Genomic DNA, 22924 nt, shown 5'->3' on the forward strand with positions numbered 1-22924 from the left:
TTCACCAGTTTTCGGAGATGTCATGTAATGCCCGTTCACTCAACTGTAGCCACGTTTTTAATTTGAAATACGAGAAATTTATACCTCCCGGTATTTTCCATTGTTTCCTATAATGAACCCCCACGATACTAGTTTTGTCGAACCCAGCAACAGTAACCAAGGAGGGCGGGGCCATGGGTGGGTCTTGACAAAGGGTGAATTGTTGACCGTTGTGCTGTCATAATGCAGATATTGTTCTTATTTTTTTTTTCAATATTCATATACTTTTCAGGTGGAAAACTCATGCCACCACTGCTCTTAAGCATGTGAATATGACCCTTATGGTTTTCCACAGTACCTTAAATCCGTAGGGACAGGTGCAGCGGTAGTAGTGCACCGGGTCATTAGAGCAGGTGCCATCGTTTTTGCAGGGGTTGGACAGACAGGGTTCACATTTAGCCTGGATACTCATATCTACTGGACCTGTGTGAGACAAACACACACACAAAACATACACACCAGAGAGATGATTGGCTTTAAATAATGTTCCACACACAAAGCAGTAAGATAAGTCAGAATACATATGTTGACATACACTCAGACAGCTGTACATGATCAGGGACCTGCATAAACCTTGCATCACCTCAAGTCACAATTTTGTGCTACAAAGATGTATTTATTCCCACTGGTTGCTATGTAGTTTGACATTTAAGATAATATTTTGTGAGAAAATAGGTAATTTGTATGGGGAAAATAAGGAGGAAAAAACACCACCACCTATACTGCCGTATAAGTTAACCACCTAGAAACTTGAACACAAGATAATTCAAAAGATGAATAGAAGCAACAAGGAAGACATTGTTTGCAGGGCCATGACATGTACAGAGAACAAACATATTCCCAAATTTCATGACAGAACATCAAGTTCTAACAGTTGGGTCACAACATGAGGGCTGAATGGGAAGCAGAGCGGTTGTTCAGTTCGGTGAGGGCTCAAAGCACGAGGAAAGGTGGGCCGGGACTGTCTTGAGGAGCTGGGGAAGGAAGGACTGAGGAGGAAATACTGGGATATGACTGGCTACTTTACCTGGCACCAGGAAACCACAAGGCCCCGGGACTTCTACAGTGCGTCAGTTAGATTAGGTTAAAAATAGGTTTCAGTCATGTGTTCATAGTTAATGTGATAAAATAAGTCAGTAGCATTTTGCAGTTTGATGAGTTACAGCCACAATCATGCTCACAAGCAAATTTGTGGATTTTAGAGTTATTATCTAAAGTTAAATATTAACATTTTGTTGGCGTCCAACGAAAATCATCACTGACATCAGCTGAAATAACCCTGTAAAAACTAAAAATCCCAAATCACAAATGTTAAAACAAAGCTTTTTTTAAATTGTCCATTCAAGGTTTATATTATTTAGATACACAGTTTTCATTGGACACTTTGTAAATGGCAACTTGTGGTCTCCTCTAGGAGTCCTCATCAAGTGTGTGTGTATTTAAATGCACTGCATAATAATGGTATGCTTGTCTGCAAAGTATGTGTGCATGCTTTTATATCTGGAAACCTAATAAAGTACATTAATACACTCAACATATAGGTGTGATTGTATATGTGTTTACCTGTGCAGGTGAACTTCTTGGAAGGCGTGGTAAGCAGCAGTTTGTCAGTCATGTCCCCAGGCCCGGCGCAGCGGGCGATGCCAGGCTCCTTGTAGCCACTCTTCACCCAGTCTGACAGCCACTGCATGTGGCAGTCACAGTACAGAGGGTTGGCACCCAGGGCCCTGCGAGCCAGGAAGAGAGAGCAGAGTGAGACCGATGTTCAGTCATAATAACACGAGGAAAACGCAGCACTTCATTTCAGAGACGACGTGTTGGCATACAGAGCCAAAACAGAAGGAAATGTGTCACTGTCTAAATACTAACAGACCGAGCTGTGCATAGCTGTCAAATTAAGCGAGGTATATTTCTGCCATAAATAACTGAGACTGAAGTGGAGATAATCGGGAGCATCTATCTCATGCTGGTAGCTGTGTTGGGGGTAGTATTTCTCAAACTTAAAACACTTTCCATAAAGTTTTTCCTGATGTTCTACAGCTCAATAAACCACATGTGAGGTAATTCTTAAAGATAACTAATGGAGCATTTCATTAGTCCAGGCAGAGCACTAAAGCTGTGCTTGCATAAGCTTATTAGCATCATCTGCTTTATTAATGCACCACAATGACTGGCTCATTCATCAGCTACTTGGCTACTATCTGACTAGTAACCAATCATATGCATGCAGCTGTACTGCACTACCTTTAATACCCAACTCTGCTGATAGTTGATACTTCCTGCAGAATCATCATTGCTACTTGGATCATTTCCTTCTCTCCTAAAAACAACAGATCTGACTGAACTGTTATAGTGCTCAAGGAGGAAGTTAGAGCCACTCCCAGGCTTGTAGTTCTGTTGTAGAGAAAGAGATAATATTAGACTAGTGGTCTGCAGTGGGGCATAACTAGAAACTGCAGCAGACTGTCACAGGCGCTCTCCATGGTTCTGATCCTCATGAGCGCCCCGGGGGCATTCCCACTAGCAGGTAACTAAAAAGTTGTTAGCATCATCCTTCGCTTGTGTGCAGCCAATAGAACCTCTGTGCTCTCTCTACAGAGTGCTTACTGAACATCAGTGAACTTAAGAGAGAACAAAGTAAAAGCTCTTTCATGTGTGAAGTCAATTTTTCTGTTCTCAGTTAGTGCTTTGAATTTGTGCACCGGAGTCGTTCATACAGTTTTACAGTAAAGTAGATTAGAAGATTTCCTTAAAACAAATAATAATAATAATAATAATAATAATAATAATAATAATAATAATAATAGTAATAATAATAATAATATTGAGCATTGCTCAGATGAGAAAAGGGCCCCTAGAATCCCACCAAGATCAAAATAGTTTACTTAAACTAAACTAAAAACTAAAACAAGGTGTGTGAAAACATTTTAATCAACTGAAACGAAACAAAACTATCTGAAGCAATATTGTGAACTTATAAAACTAACTGAAATAAAACAAAAATATACAGAAAATGTCTTAAGTTTTAGCCTTTGTCAAGATGGTCAAATCTGTCAACACAACAACAATGAGTAGGCATTGGTACATGTTTATTGGGACCGGGATGTCTACATGACTGTGAGTTAGTTGGCCTCACAGTGATGTGTTTATATTGCATTAACTATTCTGTACTTCCTAAATCTTGCCCTTTACAAATACTCTCTATATCATAAAAAAAAAAAAATAAAATTCTTAAGCTAACAAAAACTAAACTAAACATATTTAAACACTAAAAATTAAACTGAGATGAGCAAACCCACTCTGAAAACTAACTGAAACTAAACTGAATTAAAAAACAATAATTAAAAACAAAATAAAAATAAAAACACAAATTTTGTTTTTGCTCCCATTTAAGTTCAAGATCTAAGACTTTTTTGTATGCACGCAATAGATTTGTTTATATCTGTGTTAGTGAGCACTTCTTCTTTTCCAATATAATCCATCCACCTTACAGGTGCGGCATATCAAAATGCTGCTTAAACAGCATCATCACACACAGGTGTGCCTTGGGATGGTCATAATAAAAGGACACTCTAAAATGTCCAGTTTGATCACACAACACAACGACACATATGTAACAGGTTTTGAGGGAGTGTGCCATTGTCATGCTGACTGCAGGAATGTCCAGCAGAGCTTTTACCCGTTAGTAAATGTTCATCTCATAACCATAAGACATCTTCAATGTCGTTTCTGTGAATTTGGCAGTACATCCAACCAACCTCAAGATCAAGACCATGGTGAGGTCATTGAGCACGCAGATGAGCTTCCCTGAGATGTTTTCCGATGGTTTATGCGGAGATTCCTCAGTTGCACAAACCAGTTGTTGCATTAGGTGTTTTGGTGGCTGGTCTCAGACAATCTTGCAGGTGAACACGCTGGATGTGAAGGTCCAGAGCTAGTGTGGCTATGTGTGAGGGCGGTTGGATGTACTGCCAAATTCAGGGAAACGACACTGGAGACATCTTATGGTGGTGAAATGAACATTCAGTTGATGGGCAACAGCTCTGGTGGACATTCCTTAGCCTTTTATTGTGACCAACCCAAGACACACTTGTGTAGTAATGATGCTGTTAACTAACTAACTAATTAACTAACTAACTAACATGGATTTTAACACATTTGTGACCAAAATTTGAGAGAAAACTATCTATTGAGTGCATGAAAAAAATCTAAACCTGCAAACAATGGGAGCAAAATAAAAGTGTTGCATTTGAATTTTTGTTATATATGTATAATGTATACCACCTTCAATAGCAAATATTACAGAATACTATAGAAAAGTACTAGAGAAAAGAGGAGAGCAGGAGAAAGGAGATAGCTGTAGATGGGTCTGCTGCTCAGTTACTTTGGCAGCCTGATACATTCACAGAGAAGCCTCACTGAGCAGACATTTTCCTTTTCGGACGACGAGATAAGGCTCTTTTGTCATGATAATGTGTTTTCCTTACTTTGCAATTCCAATTCTATAAGGTAAAAGGTAGACACTTCAATGCTGGAGAAAGACGTGAACTGTGATATGTGTGTGTGTTTATATTACTCACAGGTGGGAGAGCGATGACAGGTCTTTGAAGGCTCCCTCTGGTATCAGTGATATGTCGTTACCATGGAGAGACCTAAGGAAGGGCAACAGAAGGAAGAAGAGAGAGGAAAAAGGGCACAGAAGTGTAGAAAAGAGTCTGGATGTTAAAAGTCTGGATGGCTTCTTTAGCAGCAGGCTGACTTAAAACGTTTCTGAGTTATCCTCCACCTGGCATATGTTGTGACCGATACTCACAACAAACGGAGAGACTTGAGTCCATCGAACGCCCTCACTGGTATGCACCGCAGGCGGTTGTAGCTCAGGATTCTTTACACACAGAATGAACATGTTGGCATGGAGACAAATGCAGTCTTTTTTTTTTTTCCAGATATCTTCAAATGCAGCATAGCAGTACATACCACGAAGCAAAGCAGTAGAGCAAACACACGCACACACACAATTTAAAACACCTGTCAGCATAAACACATCCATCCAGTCGGAAACACACACACACACACACAAGCAAAAATCTTACCCCCTGGGAAATTGATTCCCCTGTGCATTTTTGTCCTTTTCTAGTGTTATTTTATTTACAGTAACAAGTAGCACACTAATAAGCTCTACATTTAAGACACATTTAATATAAGTCTGTAACTGGAAAAAAATGTACTGATGTATAGAGGATGTACTGTTTTTTAAGGATGGGGAAAGAATTGATACAGAATAGTTTAGTGATATTTTACGTGGCAACATTGTATCAATTCACGAATGCCATATATCAATTTTTTTTTTTGTTAAATAAATGATTGCAAATATAAATTAAACTTTTGGTAGCCTACTCAAATAATAAAATTAATTACTTTTTTCAGCAGATACATTTTGCTACAATAAAAATGATTAAAAATGAGTTGAACAGAATGAAAGTTTTTAGAAACTTAACGATTTATTAGTTAAGCAGAAATCCTCCCCATCAATTGGCACAACCCTTCAAGCACCTGATACGTCATCAGTAGTCGTCAATGGCGTTTACACAAACAGACGTGACTATGACAGTAATGGTGCAATCATCACAATGACATTTGCCATTTATCTGATGGAGACAGAAAAGTTCACAACTTGTGCTAATAATGTTAGCATGTTGTATTTGTTTAAAAAACTAAAAACCTGTACTAGACTGTTGTTTTGTTGGTGAACCTTGTGAGTTGTAATGGAGCCAAACTGTGTGCCGTTACCTTTGTTAAATGTTGCCGTTGTCCCTGGTTTTATAAGAGAAGAAGAAAGGACCACTGGTTGCTAGGTTGATTTATACAATGTAAAATGCCATAGGCTTGTGCTAATAATGTTAGCATGTTGTATTTGTGGGGAAAATGTGTCCAGCAAAAGACAAGTGCTTTGTCTGTGAATGCTGCAAGTTGTAGTGAAGCCAATTTGTGTACTTGTTTTTCAAATTGTCTCTATTAAGACATGTTTAATGTGTGTTTTGGGTGTGTTTTGAATCATCTAAACTTTACAGCACTTCACAGAAACCTCCGCCGCTGACTAGTGTTTTGAAGGAGTTACTGCAGAGTGACACAGACACACCACCGCAGAAGTAAAAATGCTCACAACGGCATAGGCAAAGTGTGTAGGCGACATGCGTAGGCGACGTGCGTAGGGTCAACGCACGACCATAAATCCCCTTTTAGTTTCAAGCCATAAATCCATCAAACAAATCATCAAATGAAATAGAACACGGTGCACTATGGGCTAATGTTAGCAACCTGTGCGGAGCGGGAACAAGTGCATTAACTTTACTACTGGACTTTTATTAAATTTTGGGTGTCATAAGCCATCAAAGAGGGTGGAATGACACATCGTAATATGTCGAAATGCAGGACTGTCAAGACTTATCAGCAAAAACGTAACATTTGTAACATTAGCTCTAGCTAGCCAATTAGCCACCAAGACACAGCATACTTGTGAACTATAATACATTGAAACGACATTAAACTAAGAAAATATGATGGTTAGCATCATTTTTAAAATATTTATTAACAAAAAAGAACGTTTTTGTGTTTTGTTGGGGTTTTTTTTGCTTGTGCAGCCATCTTGTTGATAAACACTCAGTTAAGAGTTTACCTCTGAAAAACCTCTGTTTGAAGGGTCACGTAGTCTTATCACTTCACCCTACCACTCTACCCCAGGCAGAATCGCAACACCGTATCCGAGGACTTGAACGCACAAAATGGAGTGGTAAGGGCTAAATTGCAAATTGTAAAATTGTAAATTGGGCAAGAAGTGTATTTAGATTGAACCTAGATGTTGACAAAGTTTTCCTTTAGGGACATAATTTGCAGTTCAAAGAAAGGTAATGAATTGTGATATATTGCAATGTATGCTATTGTAACTGAAAAACATTTAAAATTACAGTAATATTGTAATGTGACTTACTATTGTACCGTGAAGTATTGTGATAATTGTACTGTGGGGCCCCTGGTAATTTCCTCCCTACTGTTTTCCTCACTGACCCAAACATGTCTGTCTTCCAATAATTTAGTGGTTCATTTTGGAAAAAAACTACTTTATTCATTATTAATTGTTGCTGTTTGTGTAAGGTCAGCATTTTCTTGTACTTCTGGCTGTGTGATGATGATATTTCCAACTGCTTATGACTGCAAACTCAGTTGCTTTGTGATTTCCTTTATTTTTTTGCTAACAGTGCACTGAAAAAAGCTCATTTATAGGCTCCCATGAGTCCCCTACTGTATAGTGTCTCACATGAGACAGTACTCATGTGTGACTATGTCAACTCAACAAAATATGTGTGATATGTGCGGCAACAGGAGCTCCTTATTTGATTCCTGCTTTCCCTTAGTCAAGTGAGCTACACACACACACACACACACACACACACACACACACACTGCAAAGGGACTGATGTAGGGCCAGACTCACAGGGTAAGCAGCTCAGACATGTTACTGAGGCTGTGGTTGGACAACGTGCTGATCTGGTTGTTACTCAAATCACTGAAAAGGAAACAATAACAGATACATAAAACACACACAGGCAGCACTGTCAGCACATGCTTCAATAAACGCACACACAAACTCTGTGAAGTACAGTACATACTCCTTTGTATTCTACTGTGCTTGGGTTCTCACGCCCACACGGACCATCAAAAGTGATACAACACAGAGCTCTGATACAACAGCAGTCAGTTAGTTTTAGTCTTTAAAAAGCAGAGTGCAGGGAATACAGGCCAAGTCACGATCCTCATTTAAAGTGTGTTTGACTGAGCAAAACTCTGGCTTTGTGATGAACGCGTGTGAGCTGAGGTCATATGGGTGAGACTTACATCAGTGTTAAGTGTTTGTAATTGGAGAGCTCCACAGGAACCTGAGTGAAGTGGTTACCATCCAGATACCTGAAGAGAGAGAGGGAGAGAGAGAGAGAGAGAGAGAGAGAGAGAGGGTTTTGAACAAAAGGAGAAATATAGAAGATGTAAGGAGGATTGAGAAAGAGAGAGGGGGGATATGGGAGGGGAGAAAATGAAGTTATTTAGCCATGTGGGAAATTCCTCATCTCCAGCAGTGTGAGCAGTCATTACTGCTGCAGCCATAATAAACACTGGAGCTTAATATCCCCACAGGCATCCTAATACAGTATAACCACCTTCTCTCTCTCACATACACACCCACACGCACGACTGCAATCATATCTCCTTCACTCTGTGACAATGTGCTATTAATCCAGTGTATTAATTAAGTCTTTGTTAATATTGGAGAAAGCCTGTTCCCCACAGGTGAAATAGTGAAATGATAGAAAATACCACCGTGCCTGCTGTCTGATGTTTAATTTAGAGCTATCATTTTCTGATCATCTGGGGTTTTGTGTGTATCTTAAACTGAGTTTCTAGAATAAAATCCTCTGTAAGCCTTCAGTATGTGTACCCGTGTCTCTGTGAGCCTTGTGCTACTGTTTCATGTGTCTTCTGACCAAGTACAGCTTCAGAAATTAAGAAAAACAAGATTCAAATGGACAATGGATCAAGATTTAGATTTTCTGAGGCCGACAACTTTGAGGTTACAATGGCAGCAAATCTGTCTTATTCCATGTTTACACCAGACATGAAGACTGTGTAAGGGCTACTGATGCTTCATTTTCGCAATCCACACAAGCTTCGGCTTCAGTTATGGCTTAACTGTCCTCAAAGCCAGCTGTCCTGTCAGCCACATAGATCCTAAGGTGATGACAGGACAGCAGGTGGACCAGTCTTCACCAGTCTGGGCAAAAATATTTACCCCTGCCTGTTGTAGCTCTACAAGCCCAAAGTTAAACTGGAAAAGTTGTTCACTGATCATTATAGATGTAGTTACAGGTTCAATATGCAATCATTCCCAGGTTATCAAAAACTGATGACCTCAGTGTCGGTATCTGAATACAGTGAGACCTAACAATCAACTGTCTTTCTCCAGACATACAAACTGCACATTTAAGACGTTGACAACATAAAGAAAGTGCCTTGACACAAATTGTTACATTTGTTATATTAGACGCAAATCTGATAAGTAATGGAAATTTAAAATACTTCAGAAACCCTTCAAAAATGCATGAATGAATAAATAATGAATAATCTTTTTAAATGGATATTACTGTATAAAATGACCAATTTTGATCTCTAGCATAATCACAGTCTCATTGAACTTAACAGTCACAATCTAGAGATGTCGGGCAGTCAGAAGATGTATGGCTTTCATGGCTATACAGACAACGAGGGAGTTTCTGAGCAACTTTCAGAACAGAAGGGATGCAATTGCTGTAAAATGCTTTTGATACAAAATCACAGCATGAATTTTTTTTGACACGAAAAACTTGAAATTTGTTTTTGGAGATACATGGTTTACATGTCTTGTTTGAGGTTCAGTAGGTCAGTAAAGTAGGAGATGGAACTCTTGCACTTAATGATGTGTCGGTGTGTCACTCACAGTTCAGTGGTCTCTTTGGGCAGGCCTTTGGGCAGCGTGGTGAGACCCTTGTTGCTGCAGCGCACCACAGTGTCCAGACAGGAACACTCTGCTGGACACCTCAGCAGTGGAGAGCAGCTGTTCTCATCATTACCTGATGAAAGATGATAAAACAGATGGAGTGGTGGAAAGGGGAGGAAGGATGATGAAAAGGTGGTAATGAAAAATAAAAACAAAATTTGTCAGGGCTGCAGATGCTACAGTGTCATGCTTAAAGGGTGTATCTGCTCCGTCTTACCATCTTCACAGGCAAAGTCCTGGACAGCTACATCCTGGATGGGGATCTCCTTCAAGAAATAAGGACTCTGGCAGCGAGGGTTACCGGTGACAATGCGTTTCCTTCTCAGCCAATCACCCAGCCAAGCCAGGTGACAGTTACAGTTGAAGGGATTGGCCAGAAGGTTGCTGGAGAACAAAGGGAGGAGTTGGATGCTGTGTGTTTGTGTTTGTGTGTGTGTGTGTGTGTGTGTGTGGGGGGGGGTTGTACATTTGCATTTGTAATGTGTGTGTACTCACAGCGTGGACAGGGAGTGTAGTGTGTCAAAGGCTCCGGGGTTCATGGAGGTGATCTGGTTGTCGTAGAGTGACAGAAGACGCACTGAGCTCAACCCCACAAAGCTGCTGTTACTCACACAGCTGATGCGGTTACTCCTCAGCATACTGCACACACACAGACACACACAGACACACACACACAGGCACATACAGACAAAAAAGATTAAAGTTACTGTGCATTTTACAGAAAATAAAGATATATTCATTATATAAACCTGCGAATTATGCATGCTCACATGTTTTCAATGTTTGTGTGTGGACTTTGTCACAGTGTGTGAAAGCATATTTGAATATTGTTCCCATGTTTGATATGATAATGTGATTGCATATGCATTTAAGAAACTCTGTGTGTGTGCGTGTGTGTGTACCCACAGTGTGCGGAGGCCGCTGAGTCCCTTCAGCATGCGGTGGTGTATGTTCTCCAGTCTGTTGGAGGTCAGAATCAACTCATTGACCCCTGAGGCTCCTTCAAATGTCCCCTCCTCTATGTCAGTGATACGGTTATTGCTCAGGTTACTGCAGGAGCAAGAAAGGTAAGATGGCAGTAAGAATGAAAAGAGTGAAAGCAAGAGAGATGAAAGATGTAGAGAGAGCAAGAAGAGGACAAAGGCAGCAAGAGGGAACAGAAGTAGCAGCAGTAGGAGTAGATGGAGGTAAGGTATATTGAGAGAAATACACATGGTTCATTTTGATTTCTGTGTCAACACAAGTACAATCATAGCTTTCTCTGTGTGACCTTAGTATGACTTCTTGACAACCACATGTGACTCTTTGTTCACGTTACGTTTGCAACATGTCTGACTCACATCTTTCTCAGCTGAGGCAACTTTTTGAAGATCCCTGTCGCCTCGAGCACAGTGAATTCATTGTTGTTCAGACGCCTAGGAACAGAGAAGAGAAGAGGTGGTCAGAGACAAAGAGAGAGAACAACAGAAGAGACGGAGACAGGAGGAGGAGGAAGAGGAGGAGGAGGAGATCAAGGCCGATGCGAGGTTTCCTCTATATACCACACAAGGATACACTTTGTAGTAAAAAAATACAGCTTGACTCACAGTTCAGCAGTGTACTGGGGAATGTGATCTGGTATTTTGGTAAGTTTCTGGTTGGAGCAGTCGACTGTGGTGCCCTCACAACGGCACTTGTCCGGGCAAGCCAAGTCGGCGAAGCAGTCCCCTCCTAGTTTGCTGCGGTAGTCCTCGGTACCTGGTCACAATTATAAGCACAAAGTCACCCAACGCCCTCATCGTGCAAGAGTTGAACCCCAGCGTTTACTGGTACCAGTTCCAATAAAAATATTGTGGATGGCCTGATTGAAAGTTGTGATACAAAAGAAGAATTTTGACATAGTGCAGAGGGGCTGTGCTGCTTTTGTTTGGAGTGGAAATTGTCAAATTGAAACAAACATGTTTGAAAAACATTGCTGATTATGCTCGTATTCATCATTCCCCATGAGCATTACTTCAAAATGCTGCATGTGTATCATGGCCTAAAAGGAGCCAAGTTCACAAGACGCACAAACTGTCAAGACATGTGTACAGGCACACACGCATCCACACACACAGGTTGGAGTTTTTCAGTCCTGTCAGACTACAAAGCAACTGTTAGTGTTAGCAACCACAGCACAAACCAGACAGTTTAGATCATAGCAGAAAAATGCTCACACACACCCAGCAGTCATCTGTCATACTGTACAGGCACACACACACACAGACAGACAGACACACACGCACACACGCACGCACACGCACACGCACACGCACACACACACACACACACACACACACACACACAGGATGACAGGAGATTGCTGTCTCTTGCGTCTTGGCCATGCTGTAGGGTTTTGCAGGGCCGTTCCATGGTGCTTGACAGAACCATGTTCCACTTTAGGAACCTGGCAGCCACATGGTTAGATCAAGCACAAAGGAACAACCTGCTGACTGACTGCTCCTCCGCTGGAACACAGGGGCGGGAAGGACAGGGGGAGAAGAGGGAAGAGGAGAGAAGAGGAGCAGGAAAAAGGGAGAGGATAAGATGTAGGAGAAGAAGAAGAGGACAGGAGAAGAGGAGATGAGAGGGAGAGGAAGGGAGCAGGAAAGAGGGGAGGATGAGGTAGAGGAGAGGAGAGATGAGAGGAAAAGTAGTAGGGGAGAGGGTAACAAGAGGAGGAGAAAAAAGGGGTGAAGGGGAAGATAACAAGGAAAGGAGGAAAATGAGGAATAGGAGAGGAGAGGAGAGGAGGAGATGAGAGGGAGGAGAAGAATGATGAAAGGGAGTAGGAGAGGATAGGAAGGAGAGCAGATAAGGATAAGAAAACAAAGAGTCCAAGGGATGAAAATGCAAAGACAGCCGTCTGGCTCGAGGAAATGTATTGCTCGGAATGAAGAGGGAAGGGAAGCAGTAATAGGGAGGAGGAGGAGGAGAAGAGGAGGAGAAGAGGACAAGATCAGGCAGGGTGGAAAGTACAGTAAAGAAAAAGCAGGGGAAGTAGACTGGAACATCTAAAGACATCTAAACTCACAGACATAACACAGGAGAGCAGGAACAGAGCGGCAGCTACAGAGGAGTGGGAGGAGAGTTACAGCAGCACTGAAGGCAAGAGAAGCCCTGACTTCTAGGAACACACACACCACACACGCACACACACGAATTCCAACAAACATGGGCACACACACTTGCAAACACACACAAGAACAGCATGAAGAGAAAAAAATACATACACTGTAGTGTGATAAAATGTGAATTTTATGGATATTCTCATTATTGTTGTTTGTAAACAGACAGGAGAAGTCACAGAGGGGGTCAAAGGTCACTGTGGGTTCTAGAGGTCAAAGGTCAGAGGCCGGCTCAGGAGACGAGAGGTGAGGGTTTCGGAGCTGACGCAAGAATGTTGTGTGTTTGTGTGTGTGTTACTTACAGCCGACATGGTGTACTCCTGAGTGTGTGAGAGAGGCAGTAGGAGAAAGAAGAAGGGATTTCACTCTTTTATTTGAACAGGAGAGAAAAAAAGGGGAGACTGAGAAAAAAAAAATGCTGCAATTTTTTTGTGTTCAGTCCTCAGGCAGTGATTCATTTAAAGGGGTAATGACTCGTGAATAGTGAGAATCGTGCCGGCATAACATGACATTTGGTGGGTGCTTTCATCCAACACACATCCCGGCCTGGTTTGCTTGAAGCACGACTGATTCCGACTTGTTCAAGCACACATAACCAGATAAATGCGTCATGCCGATGAACAATAAACACTTGCAAGCGTAAAGTACATTATTTTTGCTTTGTGTGTATTCTTTGACATCAGTCACTTCAGTTCAATCTTTACACGAGTAAAACAAGAAATGGTTTGAGGGATAAAACTGAAATTAAAGAGTTTTTGTTCAAACAGATATATGAGATAGGATCCAAAATAATACACCGTGAAATAGGGGACATGATGCAAATTAATCGAGAGGATTTTAGATGTATTGATCCAAGGCATGATACCAAGGTTGTACCACAGAATAAAACATGTTTATTCAACTTTTCAACCACAAATCTTCCTAAATTATTCAGCTTTGCCGCGTATGTGGTATCTGGGCTTTGAAACCTCTGTCCCCCCGGTGAGTTAATGACTGCAGTGAGCACACACACACACACACACACACACACACACACACTCTCATCCAACACACACCATGCCTCCTCTGTGTGCTGCTGCGGTAATGACCGCCTTTAGCCCTGCTACTGATCTCATATGCATGTCTGATTTACATATTTCCCAGCACCCCTCTGAGCATGGTAACTGCGTGACCTTTTGATGTTCTGCAGTGGGCGAAACAGACACAGATGCTCGCGGACACACGCTCATACATTAACTATCATTAGATGTGCTAAGAAGCGAGGAGGACTGTTATTAAATATAGTCTCTGTGATCGCTGTACCAATACACTTTCATTTACACAGAGTCTCACATGGAGTGCCCGGCTGACAGCGGCCTGAGCCCATTAATCCAATTGTTTTTCTCCCTCTATTGTCAAGGTTACGGTTACCATCGGAAAAACCCAAGTGCAAGGACAAGAGTGTGATTATTTGGTGCCTGGTTAGACGTGATGCATTATGATGTACGTTAAACCATTAAAAGAAATTGTCTTGGCATTCACAAGGTGTCAGTCAAGGCAAGTCACTCACGCAAGTGTAGAGTTTGAGTGTGCAGCATCTGCCGTGTTGGACCAGACAGTGTCTTACACATACACACACACACACACACACACACACACACACACACACACACACACACACACATGCTCGATGTACAATACCTGGGATGAAATACTGTTCTCTAGCTAATGGAGAGACAGAGAGAGTGAAAGTGAAAAACAACCAAAGAACATAAGGCTAGTCTGCAGTAAAGTACTCACTGGCTGTGTGTGTGTGTGTGTGTGTGTGTGTGTGTGTGTGTGCTTGTGTGTGTGTGCGTTAAAATGCAAGAAGAGACCGAGAAAGATGCCAAAAAAAATGCTGAAAACAGGGAGTTGAGGTTAGTAGAGAGAGGCTGAGGGAAAATCCCAGCAGGAAGACACAGAATGTAAACACAGGAGAGTAAACAGTGAGTCAATTTGGATATTATGTGTAGAAGTCTGTACTTGTGTTAATGACCAGGAACAGAAATAATTTAAGATAAATATGTTTACAATGCCACATGTGTTTATACCTGAGCAGCGGAACTTCTTGCTCTTGATTTGTCCGATCCGTTTGTTGGCGAGGCGCCGGGGGCTGGTGCAGCGGGCACCGCTTGTCTCAATGGGATTGTCCTGCAGGTAGTCTGCCAGCCACTTCAGATGGCAGTCACAGATAAACGGGTTTTGGGCTAAGTGACTAATACACACACACACACACACACACACACACACACACACACACAGACACAAACACAGACACGGACACATGGAGCATACAAAAACACACAAATAAGCTGTTAGAACAAAAGTTATGAACACGTTCTGTTTCTTGAGTGTGGGTACTGTCACAGATGTCACCTGTTTGTTTTTGGATGGCAGGTACATTCAGAATGCCTCAAGCATTTTTTGTGAAACTATCGTGTCAAAGAAAAAAAAAAGTTTGGATTGGTTTACAATACTTCCCTAAAAAGCCTAAAAGCTAATGTTGGGTAATAGAGCACACAATATTTCTCCCTCCCCTGCGCCAAGCAAGCACTGAATGCGTCCACTGAATGCAGAGCAACCAAACTGATTTTATAAAAACAGATTGTTCCAGTCCTTGATTATGACTGGCTGACCTACGTTTGAAACCACTGTGAATTACTCTATAAACACACAGCTGTTACCGCATCACATTTCAGTATTACTGCGCCAATTAGTCACCTACTATCATATGGGACGCAGAGCTGAAGAGGGCAACTGGCAACTGAAACCTGCATCATTTATCATCCGTCAGGACATAAGAAATGATGTACGCAACTCATCTGTCATTCAATTAATGCACAAAAAAAAAAGATGCAAACAGCACCTACAGGGACTAATGTTTGAGCAGCCTGGGGACCCACTGTGTTCTGTCACTTTGTTGGAGAATTACCAGTCATTGCTGCTGCACAAACTTCCGGCCTTTAATCTCTAACCAGAGCGCGTAGCTACACAAATGATCTATGAAAGGTTGGCAATGTACTTTAGCTAGCTTGAATGTTTTTATTCATAGCCTAATGCAGCCTAATGTTAATTTGGTTACTCAGCAAGTAAAAAAAATATATAAAGCTGGCAAGTGACAACAGCTAGGGGAAAGTGAGCACAACAATTACTGATTGTAGATTTATATGTGGTTATAATATAGCCACATAAGTCTTGTTTTTCTTTCTCCTGACATTAGGTTTACTGGAGCCCATGGGGGTTAACTTCTCTGGCTCCATGTAAAGCAGCCGGCACTTTCCCCTGCATCTGTGTGTTGCTTGGCAGTGATTTTGTTAAATGTCACCAAAGAACTACATTGCTTGGTGGAAGAATGATTATTTGTTGTCAATATCTTATTGCATTTTTGTTGCTGTGTGTTTATTTTATGAAACATTGCCAGGTATGTACTGTTTATTTACTGTTGTTTTGGAACGGCTAAGGGGAAGGCCAGTGCAAATTGCTTGACTAAACACAGCAAACAAACCAAACCACAAAGTAACAATGTTGTAGGGATTACAAACTGTAAAGTAATGGCTGAATTTCAAAGATAAAGTAAAGGCCAGGTAAAGTTCACAAAGATGCAAACTTATTTCTGTTACATGAAGACAGGGTCCTTAAAGGGCACAATGTCATTCATTAAAGGTAAAGTCCACCCTTGAATACTTAGACACTGCTAGATATGAGCCTGTCATGTGCTTTGCATGATAGAAGGCGGTTTCTGTGTTATTTTCTACCCAGGGGAGCACACTAACAAAACAATTTGCACTCAGATGAAAGTCTGTTTAGGAAAGTGGTGAAATTGGTACACAGTATTTACCTCCTCTATGACAGATAGTGTGTAATTGGAAAGATTAGTGCAAAATGGTGTGTTTAAAGAGAAGTGGTTATTATATATATTAAAGCTGACGACAAAACCTGCTGTTTACTGCTGATTTTAAGATAAATGAAAATTGTTTTTTAACAAGTGGCAACAACAAATGTTCCCAGAAATCCAAGATGCATAAACAATATAAACAATATTGTTGTTTTTCTTCAGACTGAAGTTGTTTCTGCTGTGTTTCTCTTAAAACATAATTGATTTTTGTTTACGTCTGCAGTTGTTCAGTTATGATGATTGCCAACCACCGCTCATAATTTCACACCTTTGTATTGTTTGTCTGTGTGTGTATGTATGTATGTGTGTGTGTGTGTGTGTGTGTGTGTGTGTGTACACGTACAGTGTTTGTATGGCTCGTAGCGACGAGAAGGTCCCCTTGGCAATGGTCTGGAGCTTGTTGTCATATAGTGAGAGCAGATTGAGGTTGTGGAGGTCCTGAAATGCATCCACACGTAGACATGCTATCTTATTAGCATTCAGTAACCTGAAAGAAAGAAGCGACAGAACAAAGGAGAGATAGAGAGGATGACGGTTTATCCTGTTATCATTCTTCGATGAGTGTTGCCAGTGTTACAGGTCATGGCTTTCAATCATGATGTCTCCACTCTGATGACAATGTTTTAGGTAAGCACTTTTCAGTGGAATATCAATGAGATGCGGATGTGAGCTCTTAGCTGCAACTCCAACTTTGTGTGTGTGTGTGTGTGTGTGTGTGTGTGTGTGTGTTTGTGTGTGTCTACTTACAATAGCTGCAGAGAAAACAGTCCCTCAAACAGTGCTTTGGAAATCTCAGTGATCTTGTTTCCATATAGTACCCTGTGGAGCACAAACACTGCATTAATAAGTTAGGAATGAGACCACATATATTATCCAGTGCTGCTATTAATATTAACACTCAGCACACACTGTAAAAGGAGCAAGAGCTCTTCCCACTGCCCTCTGTTCCACTAGCACCTGTGTCTAATGGGAGCATCTGAGTACCTTTCATCAAACATGAAAGTAGTATTTTGTTAGTGTGTAAAAAAAATGCAGCTCCAATTAATCTTTGACAGTGTGCCAGAGAATGCTGCGTTCATGTCAAAATGTAACAGACCTTAACTGCAAGCAGCCTGTGTGAAAAAAACTGTTGTAATTTTGAGCCACAGGTATGGGGAGACCAGCACCTAAAATATCTCCTACAATATCTCAGCAACACTAATAAAAATTATTATTGTGGTTTCACCAAACATGTTAATGCTCTAGATATGTAAGATAATAAAAATAAAAAATGTAGGCTATTTATCTAGGGTGACCACAAGCTTAATTATGGGTGTAACCATCCTGAAATAAGGCAGTTCTCCCAACATGAATGCAGCATTAAACTAAAGGAGTGGAACTTTTTTTACTAAAGAGAATGCAGAAAAATCATTAAAAAAACACAAGGACCTGAAACAACAAGAACTTAATAAAAAATAATACAGTTCTTTTTTTGGCTTTTACGCTAGAAGGGCACTTGGAGAGTGCAGACCTCTACTAAGGCCAAATGGTGGCAGTGCTCATACAATGGTAACTGCTGGTAATCCTCACCCATGGAGACAGTGTTGTTGTGGAAATGCCGCGATATATAATTTTCAGGCTTCATAGCGCTTTGCGTCTAGTGTGATCATGGCGTAACACCCACTCTCTGGCTCGCTGACTGGTTGCCAAAGTGAGCTCTGTCAGCACTGTTGCTGATGTTAGTACTGTGCTGCTAGTTGCCGCCATTTTGGCTCAGCTACTTCAAAGTTTGCTTGCAACACAGCCGTGTGCATGTATTGAAAATTTAACAGAAAGGAACTAGAATTATAGTCTCCCAGTTGTATGCCTATGCAAACCAGTAAAGTTGCAGTTACAGACATGAGTGCCTCACACACATGTTCTTCTGGCAGCCCAGAAGATTTATACAGTCAGCACAGTTTAAAGATGAGTGTCACAAATTCAGTATCTGACCAAATGTGTCCCCTTTTGCTCCTGAGTTATGATGTGACATAATATGTCACATCATAACTCATCATAACTATTTTTAGTTTATTATTAGTTATGATGCTGCAGTGAAGTTGACCTTTGACCTTTTGGATACATAATATCATCATCATTTTATCCTATTAGACATTCGTGTAAAATTTTGTCAGAATTTTCTTATGAAGTCTTAAGTTATGGCCAAAAACATGTTTTGTGAGCTCACAGTGACCTTCAACCACCAAATTCTAATTAGATCATTCTTGGGTGTAAGTAGACGTTTGTGCCAAATTTAAGGAAAGTCCCTTAAGGTGTGAGATAGCGGGTTCACGAGAATGGGACGGATGCAAGGTCAAAGTGACCTTGACCTTTGACCATCAAAATTGAATCAGTTCATCACAGATTCCAAGTGGATGTTTGTGCCAAATTCATAGAAATTCTTTTGAGGCATTCTTGATATAGTGGGTTGACGAGAATGGGACGAACGGACAACCCAAAAATGTAATGCCTCCAGCCATGACTCTTGCCGACATGGAGGCATAAAAATAATCCATCCTGTGATTCAGGTCAGCTTCAGAATTTAATGGCTTCTTCCTTGGCTCATGCTACACCCTTCCACCAAATTTTACATACAACGGGCAGAGTTGTTTTTCTGTAATCCTACTAACTAACAAAAAGACAAACGCACAAACAGCATAGAAAACATTGACCTCCCTGGCGGATATAATAAAATGCTGCCCGTATAAACACTCTGCCTCTTTGTGCAACAACACCTGGCTGTATGTAAACATTACAGACATAAAGCATAACTCCTTCTGAACACTTTTCATCTAAATGTCACAATAAAAATACTCCTCCATAAATCTGGCTCCAATGCAAGTAATGCACGCTGTTATCAGAGAAAAGCTTTTTATAAATGCATCAGATTACAAACTGGTCAAGGCTGAGACTGCCACTGCCTTGCCCAACAAATACCTTAGGCGCACACACACACATACTCAGAGAGCTATCAGTCATCTTTACGCTCCACGCTGAGTTGAACTGTGTATGTAGGCAGTCTAAAGACATGTGTTTTAGATTGGCTTTTATTTCATTGTGCTGAGTGGCTGTCCCTGAGAGACCTGAGGTTGGGAAACACACGGTGCAGAGAGTGGATGCTTCATTTATGTCTCACACACGCATTAGCACGTACTGTTTCGAGTGCCCACGCGCGCACACACACGTACAGACATACAGACACATGCACAGAGAGAATCGATGGCTCATTTACATCCTCTCTCACCAAACCCTGACACACAATGAACACACAGTGCAGTTTAATGCGAAAGCCATACTGTATGTGGTGTGTCAGCATGAATGTGTGTGTCCCATTCTCTCTGTGGTGAATGTGTAATGAGGTGGCAGAAGCCTCCATTCAGCAATTCAGCATTTATGAATTATTGACTTTGGAGAGACGAGACCTTAATATAACTCCTTCATGAAATAACTCTACATCCCTCACTCCCTCTCCTGCTCCTCTCTCCGTCTCCTTTCCAAAAGCTTCACACGCAAAGCAGATGGTCCGACCTGAGATTCAGGCTGCTGTGGAGGCCAACAGCACAAACGTTCTACTCAAAGGTGCATCTTAAATGTCTTTGTTATACTGCAAATGTAAGCCACATTAAAGGATAATTCTATTTCTCTTAATTTTGTAAATTTGGCCATTATTTCCAGCCATGATAATGAGATAAGAAGTTCAACAGGACAGGAAACGAGTTTTATACAAACACCAAACTTATGGAACAGAACGGAAGGCAAAATTATTACCTCCACCAAGAAGGTTATGTTTTCGGTTTGGTTTGTTTGTTTATCAGCAGGATTACGAAAAAACTAGAGGCCTGATTTTCATTAAACTTGGTGGAAGGATGTAGCATGGGCCAAGGAATCCGAACCACGGGGTGGATACACAAATTATTACATTTCATTGCTGGACAGAGCATTTGGCCTTGGTGGAGGTCTGCGTTCTCTGATCGCACCTCTTGTTACTACTAAAACTGACCCTTTGCTAGGGATGGCTTGGTTACTGCGCCTACAACAGTAACTTTAAGTTACTGTAATATTATTTATATGTGGAAAAGTTTTGAGAACGAAAACAAACCATTAAGGCTGGCAAAGTCATTTGGGTTAATTTTTCTGAACCCAACAAATAGCAGTACTGAACCGCTAATGCCAATGCTAGCCGAAACTCTGACATAATGGTTACGGCATTCACTATTGGAGTGATAGAGTACCGGCTCCCAAGCCTGATTCATGAATCAAGCTTTTTCTACCATAACCTACTTGTAACTGCACATGATAATGTATTTACCTCACAATATGCTGAATCTTGGTCTCGGAAGCCAGGCATGCTAATGCTTGTAGTTTATGTTGTAACAGGCAGACACATTATTTAATCTCACCATCTTGAAGTCGTGGTTTTGTAAAAGGCGATATAAATGGCACCACCAGGAGTATAGGGTCCTATGAAACAGTTGCTAAGCAATAGTTGGACAATTGTGGTTTGGCGGATGGTTTGAACAAACAGTCTTTACCAAAATGGCCCACTAAAAACAATGGCAACATGCAGACTGACTGCCTAATTCAACTTGCACCCAGCATGCATAGTGTTCATGTGCAATATGGAATCATTTCCAATATGTTCACTTTAGTTTTCTCCTCCAGATAAAGTGGTTTAGATAACTGGGATTAACTGCTGGCTTGTGTGAAACCTGTCTAATCATATGACTGCTCTTATGTCTCGGCTTTATTGGTTGCTTTCTTGTAGTGATGTTATTACATTCTGAAATTGACACAAAATAACCTTCCATTACTCACAGACAACTTGAACAGTAATGAAATTGATTTGATCTCTCAACAGATACATGTGTCTGCTAACAATCTATCAAGTTTAGAGACCAATCCAAATGCGAAAAGCACAATTTCATGAATTGTACCAGGAGGGCATTTTCCCAAAAGTCTGCCTCTTTGGGATGGTCAGGACAGCAGGTAGGGTCAGTTAGGACACCTTGTTCTAGGCAACAAAGTATATCATTGACACTGAAAAAATGTTCTCTAAATTTGAACGATTTATATTTACAATGTCACTTGTTTTCTTGGAGGAAAAAAAACTTACATATATAATTTACTAAGCTGTGTCATTTGGCTGTCCTCTGAGTCTTAATTTCAGCTGCACCCATGTAGTTACCAGAGGGTACATTTAGCCTAGAGTTTTATCTAATGTGGGTTTGTTGTTTGCTAAAATTGTTATTGTTATAGTTACAGTTCCTGGTGTAAACAGACCTTAGATATTCCTCCTGAGATACAAAGTGCCATATTGGGGTGCTTTGTGTAAACTGCATCTTAAATACAAACATCACACAGTACTCACAGAGAGTTGAGGGAGCGCAGACCTTGGAAGGCGTCCGAGGCTAACTCTGATATCTGGTTGTTACTCAAGTCTCTGTGAAGAACAGATCCAAAGAAAAAAGGAAACAAGAGACAGAGAGGCATAGAGCCAGAGCCAGAGAGTCAGCGAGGGAGAGAGAGACATGTAAAGTTTAACACGGAGGTCAACAAATACAGGATGAAAACAAAAGTTTTTGTGGATAGTTGACAGGGTGCACAATACATGGATCTCCTCATCTACTCACATCCTGCGCAACTTCTTATAAGGAGAAAAGGCTCCAGCTGGAATCACCTTGATGGCGTTCTGCTCCAGTCGTCTGGAACCAAACATACACACAGACCATTGAGGAGCGACATTAACATTTCCATATCACAGAGCTATCTCTGCTGTATCGTTGACTGCTGCTCATTCCCGGGGGCTCTGGCTAAGGGGAACATTCCCAGATAAGGCGCTTTGATGACCGTTGCCAAAGTCTGTCAACTTTCTCTGATCTTTCGCCCTCTTTAACATGTGCACAGTCAGACGCACACACAAACACACACCCTTAACTATCTGGGCAGTGGTCCATTAAGTGCCAGTCTGACCCTGTGTCAGTCAGGCCCAAACAAACTGAGCCAGGCCAGGAGGGAGAAAGAGAGTGGGAGGGGGCAAACAAAAGAGAAAACAGACCCAAACAAGCATTCTCTAAACATTTCACATGTGCAGTCACCGTGACAAGAAAGGCGGTGGAACATGATTTGCAAACCAACCATTCGATTGTGAAACATTTCCCTAAAATGAGTTTGTTTTTCATTTGCTGTTCTCTTCTGTTCAGCTTTATTCCAGTCCTTTCTTCA

General features: G+C 41.2%; 1 protein-coding gene across 2 annotated transcripts in view; it reads right to left on the minus strand.

Moving 5' to 3' along the window:
• Nucleotides 1-22924, minus strand: part of slit2 (slit homolog 2 (Drosophila)) — a 120731-nt gene that overhangs the window by 15197 nt on the left and 82610 nt on the right. The window contains exons 11-27 of one of the 2 annotated variants that reach the window (XM_049572647.1): nt 22333-22404; nt 22071-22142; nt 17432-17503; nt 17028-17171; nt 14841-15004; nt 11209-11359; nt 10963-11037; nt 10529-10672; nt 10118-10261; nt 9840-10006; nt 9563-9695; nt 7933-8001; nt 7532-7603; nt 4853-4924; nt 4620-4691; nt 1603-1766; nt 338-462 (exon numbers count right to left, since the gene is read on the minus strand). In XM_049572647.1, the coding sequence (XP_049428604.1) occupies nt 338-462; nt 1603-1766; nt 4620-4691; nt 4853-4924; nt 7532-7603; nt 7933-8001; nt 9563-9695; nt 9840-10006; nt 10118-10261; nt 10529-10672; nt 10963-11037; nt 11209-11359; nt 14841-15004; nt 17028-17171; nt 17432-17503; nt 22071-22142; nt 22333-22404 (1912 nt within the window). The remainder of the gene's footprint in view (nt 1-337; nt 463-1602; nt 1767-4619; nt 4692-4852; nt 4925-7531; nt 7604-7932; nt 8002-9562; nt 9696-9839; nt 10007-10117; nt 10262-10528; nt 10673-10962; nt 11038-11208; nt 11360-14840; nt 15005-17027; nt 17172-17431; nt 17504-22070; nt 22143-22332; nt 22405-22924) is intronic. The other variant, XM_049572648.1, reaches the window with a different exon arrangement.

The sequence above is a fragment of the Epinephelus fuscoguttatus genome, linkage group LG3 (assembly GCF_011397635.1).
Source record: "Epinephelus fuscoguttatus linkage group LG3, E.fuscoguttatus.final_Chr_v1".
Lineage (NCBI taxonomy): Eukaryota > Metazoa > Chordata > Actinopteri > Perciformes > Serranidae > Epinephelus > Epinephelus fuscoguttatus.